Here is a 14,168-nt window from a genome sequence, read left to right as displayed (position 1 = left end):
TGGCTGTACATTGAGGAAATCAGCAGTGAAGCTCACTTTGCAGAGGATCGAATCATGTACACGCCCGTAGTGCATGGTTGTATAACTCGCTTGGTTTAAAAGTCTTCCTTTGAAGGACTATGCAATATCATACAATGGAGGCATCTCGACAACCCAATATCTTGCCAACACGCCCCATATATGGTAGCTACACGTTAATTGGGACCCGCCCATTACACGTATTTATGTTTCGAGGTCGAGGTCGCTTAGATACTTATGAATAACGATGAAAGTATTTGATGACGCCTTTCAGGTTCCCGCGAGGCGTTCAGGGGGTAGGAAAACAAGGGGCTTGCGGATCTGGGAAACCTCGGCCAAGCCTGTTATGTAATGAACGCGTCCATAGGTGTCATATCACTTATAAGCCTGTAAGGGGGAGTTGTGCTCAGGAGGACAAGGACTTGCTTTATACGTTAAGTAGCTAAAGCTTGCAGAGTAACTAGGCACAATACGTTGACGAAGGCTAGACAAAATATACTATGATACTCTTATGGTGCTGGAATAACATAAATAGTGAGTAGAGGTCTGTTGTTGTTAAGCTGTAGTACAGAAAAGGGGCCATTCTAAACACCTATGCCTCTAGTAATGCTTGTTGTAGGTGAAAGTTTGTGCCACTATGTTTACACAATCACTCAAAAGGGGAAAGGGAACAGTCTAAGATATACATCTTTTGATTTGCTGTTGCATTAGTAGTAGGGAGTAACATCCGCTAATCTAAGTGCATGTGTTATTATAGTACGACACCATTCCCATCCCAACAAAAACAGCTGCTAGACATACATATCCAGCTTGAACAAGAGGCTGAGTCTCTGTCTGTCTGTCTGTCTGTTTGTCCCATCCCTATGCTAAGTAAACGCCCGAGAAAATCATGCGAACCTGGGTATCTGCCGTCCATCCATCCATCCATCCATTCATAAGTCTGTCTGAAAAACAGACAGTCTTTTTTCCCATTTTTTGCCTATCCGTCCGGCCGACCAGCCGTAACATAACCGCCATTGATTTTGAAAAGGGGGTAAAAGGTAAGTACCTAGGTATATTTATATGATATACACCAATGACCAGGTACAATGCTGATAATAGCAACTACATGTACATATGTATGTAGTCGTTTAGGTTTAGATGAGGAGGGCGCGCTTGATGTGCTGGGGGAGCGCTTTGCCGTTAAGGTGTTTCTCCTGGCGTTTTTCGGTCTTGTCCCCGATAGTGCGGATTTTCTCGAGCAAGTGACTGCGTGCCATCTATTAGCTAAATGCAATCGTTGTGGATAGTGATGTGTTTCACACAGCTAAAACTCGCAAAGAGATCTGATTATTGTCTATTAGGAGGAGTGGGGAAAAAAACATACTCAATAGGCAGCTGTCCTTTTTGGGACTCCTTCAGTGCGAGGCTGACAAGACTCTTTTGGCTAATTGCATCTTCTTCGGTGACTTCTCCAGGAACTTTGTCGTGGTACTCAAAGTGCTGGTTAATGGCGATCTGTCCTTTTTTCTGGTCGGCGTCACGAACGACGTAGCCACAGTCGGGCTCTTCGCATATCCAGGTTTGGTTGGGACCCGTGGGTGTCGTGGAAGGTAGTTTCTCCCCATAGATTATCACTCGAGCAAGTGGCATATCTTTATTTTCATCATGCTCATCGTCGCTGTCTGAAGAATCCGTGTCTTGCGTTTCATCGTCTTCAGTGGGATACCGAGATCTCTTTGATGTCCGTGGCATCCCATTCTCGTCTATCTCCATCTCGTCGTCTTCAAAACCCGCTTCGTTATACAAGCGCTTTTTGCTACCGAAGGAAGGTCGTAGAACTGATGTTTTACCACTGGGGCGGCCTCTGCGAACTGGCTGTTTTCCTGCCATTCTTGGTGTTGACTCATTACCGTCCATAAAAGGTCCCACAGAAGATTGAGCTTCTTCGCGAGACGCCCTGCTCTTCTTCTTGCGTCTGACAATCTTGTGCAAGTCTTCTTCGCTAATATATTCAAAACTAGGCTTTGTGGTGATATTGTCTTCCAACCACTTATAGAACTCGCTATGGTGCCATTCAGATCCAAGAAGTTGCAAAAGATCCTGGGCATAATATTGGCAGACCTCGGTCGGTGCCTTGGTATTTCGGATACTTAGTTCCAGGTACAATCTGGTGCACCAGCCCTTGGGATTGACATCGTCAGGATGCTTCTTTTGCTTGCCTCCAAACATAGATTCTATCATCTCCTTTCTGGAATCTTGTAGAGCCTCGATTATGGTAGAAAGAGAGGGGTTTGCGCTTGGGCGGATTCTCGTAGTCAGCTCTAGTTGCTCCAATGAGTTGCGTCGTGGCATATTTGTTCCGGAAGATGGCTGAAGATTATGATGTCCGATCTGCGTGTTACTGGTAGCAATCGAGCTGGGATTCTTGTCAATGACATCGAGCATCGCCACATCGGAACCATAGGCAGGCTCAGACTGAAGCTTCTTGAAGAAGTCTCTTTTGGCCTGGGCGACCTTGTTCTCCCAGCCCGAGACTTCACTTGACGGATCCATCATCTCAGAACTCGGGGCCTCGCTACTGCGCATCGTCCTCGTGACTGAACTTCGCAATGTTGCTTTGCCCTTTCTCTTGCTGTCGACAACCTCTAGCGGGCTAGGCTGGTCCATGTAGGGAATTGCAACCAAATGACTAGATTCTGTAGTTGATTTGTTTGAATCTTTTTTAGCAAGTTTTCGTGCGATTTCCTACAAGCTCGGTTAATTATAGAAACCAAAGCAGAGTAGAAACAGAAGACGTACTGGAAACTGGCCCGTCAGCCATTCATGGAACTCTGTATTCTTGGGAAAATGTGAGAGTAGAAAGATTGCTTGATCTTTTACGCGCTGTCGGACTTCTGGTAGAGTCATTCCATCGCCAACGCTAACGGCGTACTACATATTACGTTTTAAGCGTCAGCCAACGAATTAAGCATGCGTGAAAGAGGCCTAAAAGCTAAAAGGGCTTGCTTACACTGAACAAGGCGCGATCTTGCGAAACTGAAATGTCTTCCAAAGTTAGAGTTTTGTTTTTACCCTGATCTTCTGACTGTGCTTGCACTAGAGCAGCTTCGTAGTAATCTAGTATGAAATAGTGAAGGGATATGCCCTGGGACATGGTGTCGCATATGGCCCTATATGTGTCGGATGGTACAATCTCGAACCAGCCTGCGCCACCACTAGCCCAGAGCACAGGCATCGGAAGATCATCATCCTTTAATCCAATGGAAAATGATAAGGTATTCTGTATTTGAATCCAAGGTGTTCGATCTTTCATATGTCGGTTGACAAGGAATCTTTCTTGATCCTTCTCGATTTCGAGCCTTCCGCGAACAATGAATGGGCCTTCTAGGTCGACATGTAGTAGGTTTGCCAAGGTACCATCTTTATGGTATATAGTGGCATCGTTAAGCAGGAAGCATGGCCAGTCGTCGGTGTGTGCTCGAGCGGAAGCAGGCTTTAGAACTGATTCTTCCAGGTAATATTGTATGCTTGATTCATCGATGGTAGCGACTGTTGATTCGGATAGTGCCCTGCGTTGACGTCTAGTCATGGCGACGACTAGTTAGGGTTGAAAGCGACTAGAAATGATCCTAGAGTTGGTTGTTCTTCCTCAGCAGGGCGTGAGCGTCTTTGTCTAACCTAGCGGAATATGTGATACGCGATGCGTGATGCGATGCGTGATGCGTGAGACCACTTGGTAAAGACGATAGAGGAAGAAGGAATTATGTTGATTACCTTCTCCTAACCATAAATCAAGCCTTTAAGTAGCAAAATTAGGGAGAGTGAAGTAAAGTTGTATTAAAGAAGAAAGGAACTTGAAATATCCATGGATAGTGAGAACTTAGAAGAGGTATGTATGTATGTACGTACTGAGTCTACTGACGCCCGCATTTAGTTAACGCATTTAGTTAACGCATTTAAGTTATAGTTAATATGTAGTTAACACGCGGTTCTTACCATTGTGCATGCATGCACTATATTGTGTACCTACCTACCTACTGTAAGTAGCCTAACTGTAAGCACTTCCCACCTACGCTAGTGCTAGCCTCTAGTTAGGTACATCTCTAAACTCTGTAAACTCTAGATTAAGTTTTGAACCAATCAACAAGTTCCGCTATTCTTGGATTAACCATGTCGATCCTGCCTTGAACCAAAGCTCCCTTTGGTTTTTTTTTTTTCTTGGGGAATTTTTTCAAAAGTTCTCTCTTGCCCATCAAATTTATAATTCTTCAGCTTCTTCTTTGCGCCGAGGTTTATAACCTTTTCTCTATAAACCTACCAAAGTAAAATGATCACTTTAAACACAAATTAGTGTACAATAGTCATTCTTTACTGAAACATTTGCTCGAATGACCAGTGCCAGGTTGCTGAAAATGGCGGCCTCCAGCTCTGTCCTCGATGGTGTATTTGGTACGAATCCATGCTTGTTTCCGACTGCTCTATGTCAACTTATTCCTTTCGCTGACTTGCCTTCTTTCTTTTGACAGGCATTAATAAGCCAATTGGGTTGAGTTCCGCTCAAGTGATTAGGGATTGCCAACACCACTTTAACCCCTCTACCTTTTTCAAGCCTATGATAGAGTTTGAGACGGCCAGTAGGGCCAATGAGGCACAAAATCGCAAACAACGACGAAGTCATTCGAAGCGAGACATACGAGTGAAGATGGGCCATGGCGGTACACTGGATCCCCTTGCTACTGGTGTGCTGATTCTCGGTGTTGGAAAGGGTACAAAAGCACTTCAATCTTTTCTAGACTGCACCAAGACGTACGAGACCGTAGTCCTTTTCGGCGCTAGTACCGACACTTATGACAGGGTCGGAAAGATTCTCAAGAAGACAAGCTACGATCATATCACCCGCCCCATGGTAGAGGAGGCGCTAAATTCGTTCAGGGGCAAGATTGAACAGATACCCCCTCTTTACTCTGCCCTAAAGATGGCCGGAAAGCCACTTTATGAATACGCTAGGGAGGGCAGGCCAATCCCGCGTGAGATCGCAACAAGGGAAGTCGAGGTGACTGAACTCGAATTAGTGGACTGGTATGAGCCCGGCGAGCACTCTTATCGCTGGCCGGCTGAAGAGGCCACCACCTTCGAACAAAACTTTGCCGAGCAAGTCTGGAAAGTGGAAAAGCAGCAGATGAGCTCCAAGAAGCTTACCCCAGAAGAGGAAGAAGAGGAGTCGAAGGCCTTGAAGGAGCATGAGAACTTCAAGCGGAAGGCTGACGAAAATGTCGATGCGCTCGTTTATGACCGGGTCAACAAGCGCCGAAGACCTCCAAAGCAGACCCCGTTGATGTCAGGGGCGTTAGGCGATCTCCCTGCGGCAAACCCCCCACCTCCTGGCAGAGGATCGAACTTGATCCCAGAAGCCTCCGATCCAAATGCTCCTCCACCCTGGGAGGGTAAAGGACCACCGGCTGCGAGGATCCGGATGACCGTGACATCTGGTTTCTACGTTAGGAGCTTTTGCCATGACTTGGGCATCAAAGTAGGGTCGGCTGGAATCATGGCAGAGCTTTGCAGAAGCCGACAAGGAGTTTTCGTCTTAGGAAGTTCCAATTGCTTGGAATATTCGGACCTGGCAAAAGGCGAGGCTGTCTGGGCGCCACAAGTGAGAGATGCATTATCCCAGTGGAATAGTAGCCCCACGAGCGTAACCACTCAGGCCCTGAGAGCCTTAATGGTCAACCGAAATCACCCTACAACCGAGCACGAGCAAGATCCATCTATAACGAAATCAAAGGAATCAGATGAGATTGATGGAACTATGGACAGTTCGTCAAGCAAGGCACATGCACTACTACCTTCCCAGAATCAAAACATTGAGACAGTGGAGGGCTCAGAGCCCCAAGAAACCCAGGGTGAAGGTGATTCCGCGAATGCGCCGCAAGTCTCTGCATCTGCAAACTAATCCGTGCCTAAAGAGACTACTAAGTCAGAACCCACCGACGTGGATGCTGACGCTGTATCCTGGAATGGGTTTGCCGATATTCCTGGCGCTTTGAAATAACACCATCCCAACTGTGTTTGAGGTCGTCGCGCGAGTGGCCTTCATGCATATAACATGCCTAGGTACACACACCCCTTCGTCGTAAGTATCTACGTTTATAGTAACAAACTTGCTACCATCTACCATGAGAGACGTATTTATGTTTCGTTGCATCAGCTAGGCGTTGGTGGGGGGGTTTCATGTGCATATAAAAAGAACCCCTCTTATGGCACCAAGTGTAAATATTTGGGCACATACATATGGAACTTGGGTGGAAACTTAGGTACATAGGGGTTTTAGGTAGTCTAATACCTAGATATCTACATACATGACCTACTCCGCACTTAATACGTGATGAACGTACTTATTGGTGATACTACCCACGACATGTAGGCTACTTACTCATGGATGAGACAAGAGGAAGAAAAAATCTCAAGACACGGAATGTATAGGTGTGTAATGTAGATGGTAACCGAAAGCAAACGAGTTTATATTTTATCGTTCTACATTACCGTCTATCATGAGCATCGTGACCGTTAGCAACCATAAACTGGGTATTGGACCCTCCCTCGAGTCCCTCCAAAAAAGAAGACACTCCCATCGTTGCCATTCCTATAAAATCCGATGATGATAAATGATGATGATGGTGATCGAAGTCAAAAACCGACGATACGCTGTCGTGATCCTGACCCCCTCTTCAAAACGGTTGTAAGAATCCCCCTTCCTAAACCTACTACCTAGCTTCGATTGCTAGATAGATATCATCGTCTTACCCCTCCGAAGGGTTACCATATATAGCTCCTTATTTCTAAACACTCCCCCCCTCTACCCCCCAATACTTGTACATGGAAAAATGATACAATGTGTGTCGACTGATTATCGAAACTTAGATTCTTGGTATGATTCTGAGAAACTTGATATATAAATATAGCCGTTTTTAAATGAGGCTTGGCGGCTCTTCGGGCGAGGAGAGGCTCTTTTCCCACTCCTTTATGATATTGCTGGGCGTCAGGCGGTTGAGGATGGCTTGTGGGCTGGGGGACGGTGGAGACGGTGAGCGGAGTTCGCTTCGCGATTGCTTGCGTCTTCTGTGGTTGGAAAAGAGAAAAAGTTAGACATTTGTGCGTCTCAATAAGAAATCATGTATAGGTAGGTAGGTAGATAGGTAGATAGACATGGACTTGAAAGATTGGTATATCAAAGTCCATGCCTTACATGGTGTATACGTGGGTACATATAAATAGCTTCATTTGGAGGCTGTCTTACAATGTTCCCTCACTTTCGTGTGTCCTCTCCGGAATAGCCGTAATTATATCCCCGTTGACTGTGCTGCCACTCCATCGAGCCGTCTTCACGTTTGGGCTTTCCCAATTTGACCAGTCATCGTCGTCGAAGCTGTCAAATGTGAGTGGTGTCCAGGAGAAGCGTTTCTTGGTCTTAGGCTCTGGTTTCGAAGTGGTGCGTCGATGCTGATAACGATCGCTGAAACTCCCAGTCGATGCCCTACCTGGTGTCTCTGCTGGATCTGATTCATCTTGGGTTGGTATTCGGCCACGATTTGAGGCAGATGCGCGAATTGTATCCTGGTCGTCCTCCATTCTTCCTAGACGTGATACTATTTCAGTAGTCCTATTAGTGGTCCCGGAAATCGCTTCATCCCCAACCGTGGCTTGTCTCAAATCTTCAACGAACGTCCAGAGACCCTGCTTCAGTTCATTGGCAATAAGTTGCATGTTATTTGATGGCTGACTTTGACGAGGAGCCCAAGTTGCACGCTTGTTGAGAGGTGCAGGGGAAGGCATTGGCGACTGCGATACCTTGGAGTACAAGTCAGCTGATCGAAGCCCATCAGCGTCTCCAGTTGTAGGCATCGTTGGCGAAAGCAAGGATAGAGTACGTGCATGACCGCCACGTATGACCGTTCTCTTGTGCTCTCGGGGAGCTCTTTGACTCTGTGCAAGAAGTATGGCTTTCCTGCGTTCTAATTCGCTGGGTGGTTTAACAGCCGAACTCTCGTCAAGGGCCCATTGGCTCTCTAACGTAGCAGCCATAGCACGAAGAGGGTCAACCTTTCTACTAGCTACTTCCTTGTAACTAGCAGAGGACATCCACATCTTCCTCAATTTTCTCAACTCATGCTCGGCCCGCGCCAACTCTTCGCGAATCTCCAAAACACGACGTTCTTGAGCGGCGATGGCGGAAATATATTCGTTTGTATCGGGAGATTTGAGTGAAGGGGTTTCAATCGGGGTTGGTGGCATTGAGGAAGTCGGCGTAGGTCTAGAAGGAAAACTATTAGGTGGTGCAATTGGTAATGTTAATGATAGTCGATTTGAATTCCGGGAAGTCGTCGAGGTGGACCGAGTGGACCGTGTTTGCGATGTCTCGCTCCGGGACGGTGGAGTATGAAGTGGTATGGAGCCTGAGCACGCATTTTTGCCCACTACCGCTCCGCTTTCTCCAGCACTCTCTCCATGGCTAGCATGCGGTGATGTGACAGCTGAATCTGGAACCGGGTTACCGGCAGTGCAAGCACTGGGAGCCATGTTGTCGGAGCTTGAAGTGAAAATCAAATGGAGTGAAAAGGCTGAATCTAGCAGATCGTGGTTCCGGCGCCGTTCAATAGTCGTGTCTATCCAGACCAATCGTTTCACAACTTTGGTTATTGAATGGGACTGCGAACCTTCTGAGGTGAGGATTTCCGTTGACCGCCGTCTCTGAAAAGGAGTGGTTGGGGAACTACGGACACGACGATGTCGACTTTTCCCACAAAAAGAAGGTCTAGAATGTAAAGTGGTAGTAATTAAGTTGTTGAGTCTCTTATCATTCAAAAGACTGGAGTTGGGTCGAGAAGTAATGAAGCAAATTTGTAGAAGTTGAATGTGTTTCATGGACATAAAAAAACATGTCGCCCATTAGCGAAGCCAACGGCGATCAAAATTCAGGGCGAAGGACTGGGGCTCGCTTGAGGAGCTGGGAAATTGGGGGGTAACGCAGCACCACTCAGATTCGGTATAGGGGGGAAGAGAAGGACCCAGGAGTCCCAGGTAGGTTACTATGGTATACTATGTAGACGGTATGGCCGTCCAGGGTATAGCTTTCTAACTAGGTTAGTAACCTATATCTGGGCTAGCGAATGATAGGCCTGGAAAAGAATGTACTGGGGGACTGGGGGGTTAACGAGGACCAAGGGAGCCCATAACTATAAAACGAGGGACAAGGTTCAAAGTCACAGACTTGGAAAGTTGGATTGCATACTATGTATGCAGGTGTTGATTGTAAGAAGAATAGTAAGAAGAATAAAAAAGAAATATAAAAAGAAACATTGATCAAGGCTCAAGGTTTCAACGAGGTTGTTATATGGACTCTGGGAATAGTTAATCTCAACGCGTCAAAGAAGGATAATGTAATTTGTGGTAATATTGAATTGATAATATAGGGTATATGTAGGTATATTCCCATAGGATAAAACAGTTAGAAAGGTTGGATCAAACAAAAAACCATTGTTACAGAACATGGGCGTATAGAAGTTGATATGTAAAACAAGAGAAGACTCGGGCCTCAAGGTCTCAGGTCTCAAAGTACGCTTTAATTTCATTTCGTTCGTTCTTTATTTTGGTGACTTGTTTGCATTGGGATCCCGGTCAACAAGAGGATGACCCCACATTTTAATCGTCCACTCATCTCAAGGCTGCATGGGCTGTTTTGTGCAGTCAGGGGAGGACAAGGATGGATGGGGGGACGGATGGCGTTTGCAGCGGAAAATTGCTTGACTTTTGATTGGGAAGAAGTTTTGGGTCGATTTGGTTAATGGGACACCACTGCCATGCCAGGCCCGTACGAAATGACGTCCCCCTTTTAGAATATTAGAGTATGGAAAGGATGGGAAGATGGGGGATCCTGGTACGGTACTGTATGGAATCTACGGATAATCAGCTGACGAAAGTACCATCCACACACACGACACGTGCTAAAAGACGACTCGGGAGACTTGTGCCAGCCGTAAACATTGAATGGTTACACAATATATACATAGTACATGTACTAGGTAGTTACCACATGTAATTTAAATTCACATATGCATGCAAGGACCCATAGTGTAGTGTAGTTATGTAGTACTCACGTGAACACCCGTTAAAGACGCTCAGTGCTGTCGCGTTGCACACGCGCTACTAACCTAACCTAGGGTTAGTTTGATATATTCAAACTTTCTCTTTGTCGAATTTTGAGTTTTGAAGTTTAAACGGATCCGAATAACGACAGCAACCTTAGGCATCATCAAGGATGCAGTTCTGTTTTCTTAGTTCTTGCGTCTTGTAAAAAAAATTTAACGCTATGTGCTTTCTACTTCTTTTGACCATGAAGCTGTGCACAGGTCCACTTCCTTCCCATCCCATCACTCTTTCGCATTTCCGGAAGGACCAAAATATTTCCTGAAAATATTTCCAATTGTCTACCTACCTACCTACTTAGGTACTCAGGTTAGGCAATTGTACTTTATTTTCGACTTTCTTTCTTTACCCGTTCACGTCGTTCCCAATTGCAATTGCAATGCCTTTTCCTTATACATTCGTGTGCGATCTGCTCCAAGAGCTTGATGATGCGTCTCAGAAGAAAGAAGAGAAGGACCTAGCTCTTATCAAGACCATAATCGAGGCTTGGTTTCGCAAACATCGCTCACTTCTTGATGAACCCGAAAATGATGCATCCGCTATATTATCTACTCTCATGCCAGAGAGGAGGACCGACCGGGTCTACTCCATTCAGGCTCCAACACTCGAGGGCATATTTGGCAAGGCTCTACTTCTAGGTATTTCGAGAGTCCAGGAATTGAGAAGATACAAAACACCTCGTATGGGTGTAGATCTCGCCGATTGCATTGAAAATATTTTGACACGAACGGTAAGTATTAGATGCCCCAGCAACACTTATAGTGTTCATGCGTTGATTCAAGACTGTACATGTGTTGCCGAAGTTGCTAACCTGCCAACCCTCGCCAAAGCCTAATATCATGGAAGACAGCAATGAACTTACTGTAGAAGAAATCGATGGCACTCTAGGTTCTATTGCAGCTGGCTGTCGGTTCAGCTCACCTGCGGTAAGGGCGTTGCGTGAAACTCAGGGTCCTATTAGCCAGGATCGAGCTCTGGCCGATATCTACAGACGACTCAGTCCACGCGATGCGAAATGGTTCACAAGATTAGTGTTGAGGAATTACCTGCCGGTCGTATTACCCCACTGGATCGTCTTCCGCTGCTACCATGCCCTTCTACCCCAGTTGATGAAGGTTAGAGATGATCTTTCTGTGACTCCTGCTTTCCTGCGGCACCTTATTCAGTCGCCCCATGACAGTGCTATAGCAGCTATGCTCAAACCTGCTCTCGGCACAAAAGTGGGAAGGCAGCCATTTTTGAAAGGGAGAAGTATCAAAAATTGTCTAGATCTGGGTAAATCTCAGGACGTGAGTTGCGAACAGAAGCTTGATGGGGAGTACTGTCAAATACACATCGATCTCCGCAACCCTCTTTCTCCAATCCAAATATTCTCCAAGAGCGGCAAGGATAGCACTCAGGATCGAAAGGGTCTTCATCGGTAAGCCGATCCTCAATTTTTTTATTCAGGAACTTTGGTTGACCAATTCCGACAGACCTATAAAAGACTCACTCAAACTAGGGACATCGGAATGCCCCATCAAAACTGGTTGCATTCTAGAAGGGGAACTAGTGGTATATAGTAACAAGGTAATTATCCTCCAGGTTTCTCCTATGTTGGCAAATATATACTAACCAAAGCAACAGGAAAATAAGATCCTTCCATTCCACAAGATCCGAAAGCACGTTTCACGCTCAGGTTCTTGGCCAGGGACCTTCCATGATTCTCAGTATGAAAGATCTCGTATTTGTTGGAATAGATTTGCTAAACTGAAAATAGGCGACATGATCATGAGCACTTAATGATCGTATATTTTGATGTGCTGATGATTGATAATGAATCGTTACTCACTGTTCGGCAGTCTCAGCGTTTTAAGCGCTTGAGTGAGCTCATCACTTGTCGAAAGGGCTACGCTGAGCTAGTACCACGCCAAGTTATCTCTTTCTCTCGGCCATCTGCTGCATCTAGACTACGCGAGGCTTTTGCGGAATGCATAGTGGCTCGAAACGAAGGCCTCGTACTGAAACCTGATGCACCTTACTTTGACTTGGTCTCAGGGTATGGACCATACAACTTTTGCAACATTAAGCTCAAAAAGGAGTATTTTGAAGGCTGGGGTGATGTCGGAGACTTTGCAGTAGTTGGCGCGTCATATGATGCTGCGAAAGCAAAGGAGTACAAATCAACACACATCGCATGGACTCATTTTTTCATTGGATGTTTGGAGAACAAAGGAGAAGTGCAAGCAAAGGTTGAGAAGCCTCGATTCAAAGTCACTAACATCGTCGAACTTTCCGAACCCCTTATTTGGACGTTGATGACTCAATGCTTCCCGTCCCCGGTCCCGTTCGAGATGAATGAATCTATCGTCTTGGACTTTGGGGGGAACGGATTAGGCAAACGACCAACGGATATCTTCCGAGATCCATTAGTATTCGATATGCGTTGCTTTTCATTCGACAAAGAACCTAATACGAACTTTTGGAGCATGCGATTCCCAATTGTCTCCAAGATTCACCATGATCGGTCTTATATGGATACGATCACTTTTGCCGAACTTCAAGATATTGCAACAGCAACAACCGAGATGGCGGAGGTTGAAGATAGCCAAGAAATGCGTGAATGGATAAAAGGACTAGAAAAGGCTGACCCACGAGGAATACCCATCGATGCTATAAACCAGCAAAGCCCCAGCACAGAGATGGGAAGAACTCCAACATCGCCGAATGAACATACCGAGCATTTTGCTCTATCGGAATGTCCTAGCGAGTCGCCAGGAACAGCACAATCTCAGAAACGACCTGCGCCTGATATAGCCGTATCTGCCAACAAGTCTCGAAAGGTTTCCAATACTTCTACGCCCTCAAGCTCGACCGACAACTCTACTGATGTGCCGCACCTGAGCGTTAAAGACAGGCAACCCCTCAGCGAAGTTAACGCAAATTCTATTCGGGAACATCATCGTACTAAGTCTCCGCCTCAGTTCTCTAAAGAGCCGTCTCCCAGTGTGTCCATGCCTGAGTATCCTATATCGCCAATAGGGGACGATGACTCGTCATCCGCACACCCTCACACCGCCGTTACTGATATCGCTTGCACCCAACAACCTACAGGAGAGCAAAATTGCCCCCCACAGCTCCCTCCAACGGAAAACGACTGCCCGCATACTGGGAAGAAATGCGAATTTAGCAATTGTTCTATTCTACTGGCGCCATGCATCTCTCAGTATGCTTGGGTTGCAGATAATTTGCTTCAGGACCATGGTATCAAAACTTTTTTCGTTGATCCCCATGTATGGTCCCAAGCACCTATGCCGAAGGGATCAGCATACAAATGGGACGCATCATCGCAAAAGATGAGGCGACTTCGAGTCCGCAAGATCTGCCTCGTTGAGTCGAGGCGCGAGGATGCAACACAATCATTCGTTGAGAAGATAGAAGCAGCTGGTCTAAAGAAGAAGAATGGAGAACGTGAGTGGGTTGGCGTCTATGATTGGCGAATTTTGGAAGAGATATCTGATATCGAATCTGGAAAGAAGCAATCTGGAGAGGTTGATCCCTGGAGGAAGCATTACGTGGGAATCACATAGGGAGACAAGAGTTGGCAGTATTGTAAGTGTCTTGCATTGCGACGGCGTTGCATTTCAAAAGGGGGGATGTGTCTTGATTTGTCAGGCTATGCTTTGAAAAGGGGCAAAAGTAATCCAAGCATCTCTGGATAAATGGAATAAAGTACCACTTTTTCCACGTACCAAAGGTCTTGGGCTTTTTGCGAGAAGTTTCATGAAATGGCTTGTATGGTAATACTCTTTGAATGAGCAACGAATCTGTACGAAAGGGGATCATGTGGCTTTATTAATGATATCCATCACGATCCACGTTATTCTCAACGATAGTCTTAGGATTTCGCATAAACTAAGTACGAAGGGATAGCTTCTATCCTAGGTACTCCTTCTTATTCATTCATCCATCAGGCTCTTGAAGAT

The 14,168-nt window shown here is 46.0% G+C and overlaps 4 protein-coding genes across 4 annotated transcripts; 2 read left to right on the top strand and 2 right to left on the bottom strand.

The window, feature by feature from the left end:
* Positions 1 to 1,055: 1,055 nt before the first annotated feature.
* On the bottom strand, positions 1,056 to 3,713 carry GGS25DRAFT_291780 (uncharacterized protein). Its single transcript, XM_049257568.1, has 4 exons — positions 3,011 to 3,713; positions 2,800 to 2,931; positions 1,385 to 2,745; positions 1,056 to 1,266 (listed from the first exon to the last, which is right to left on the bottom strand). The coding sequence occupies exons 1-4, from the start codon at positions 3,587 to 3,589 to the stop codon at positions 1,155 to 1,157; spliced, it is 2,184 nt and encodes a 727-aa protein (XP_049116958.1). The 5' UTR covers positions 3,590 to 3,713; the 3' UTR covers positions 1,056 to 1,154.
* Positions 3,714 to 4,412: 699 nt separating this feature from the next.
* On the top strand, positions 4,413 to 6,052 carry GGS25DRAFT_514427 (trub family pseudouridylate synthase-containing protein; the record flags this gene model as incomplete). Its single annotated transcript, XM_049262990.1, has 3 exons — positions 4,413 to 4,449; positions 4,527 to 5,932; positions 5,969 to 6,052. The coding sequence occupies 3 exons, from the start codon at positions 4,413 to 4,415 to the stop codon at positions 6,050 to 6,052; spliced, it is 1,527 nt and encodes a 508-aa protein (XP_049116957.1).
* A 916-nt stretch (positions 6,053 to 6,968) lies between these two features.
* GGS25DRAFT_521985 (uncharacterized protein) lies at positions 6,969 to 8,577 on the bottom strand (the record flags this gene model as incomplete). Its single annotated transcript, XM_049264147.1, has 2 exons — positions 6,969 to 7,119; positions 7,298 to 8,577. 2 exons carry the CDS (start codon positions 8,575 to 8,577, stop codon positions 6,969 to 6,971), a joined length of 1,431 nt encoding a protein of 476 aa, XP_049116956.1.
* Positions 8,578 to 10,218: 1,641 nt separating this feature from the next.
* On the top strand, positions 10,219 to 14,157 carry GGS25DRAFT_491786 (uncharacterized protein). Its single transcript, XM_049261120.1, has 5 exons — positions 10,219 to 10,933; positions 11,034 to 11,623; positions 11,679 to 11,772; positions 11,830 to 11,912; positions 11,963 to 14,157. Exons 1-5 carry the CDS (start codon positions 10,583 to 10,585, stop codon positions 13,770 to 13,772), a joined length of 2,928 nt encoding a protein of 975 aa, XP_049116955.1. The 5' UTR covers positions 10,219 to 10,582; the 3' UTR covers positions 13,773 to 14,157.
* The last annotated feature ends 11 nt before the right edge of the window (positions 14,158 to 14,168 follow it).

This window comes from Hypoxylon fragiforme (genome assembly GCF_022984875.1).
Source record: "Hypoxylon fragiforme strain CBS 206.31 chromosome Unknown GGS25scaffold_5, whole genome shotgun sequence".
Taxonomy (NCBI): domain Eukaryota; kingdom Fungi; phylum Ascomycota; class Sordariomycetes; order Xylariales; family Hypoxylaceae; genus Hypoxylon; species Hypoxylon fragiforme.
Note: the sequence above shows the minus strand (reverse complement) of the source record. Positions and strands in the feature narration are given on the sequence as shown.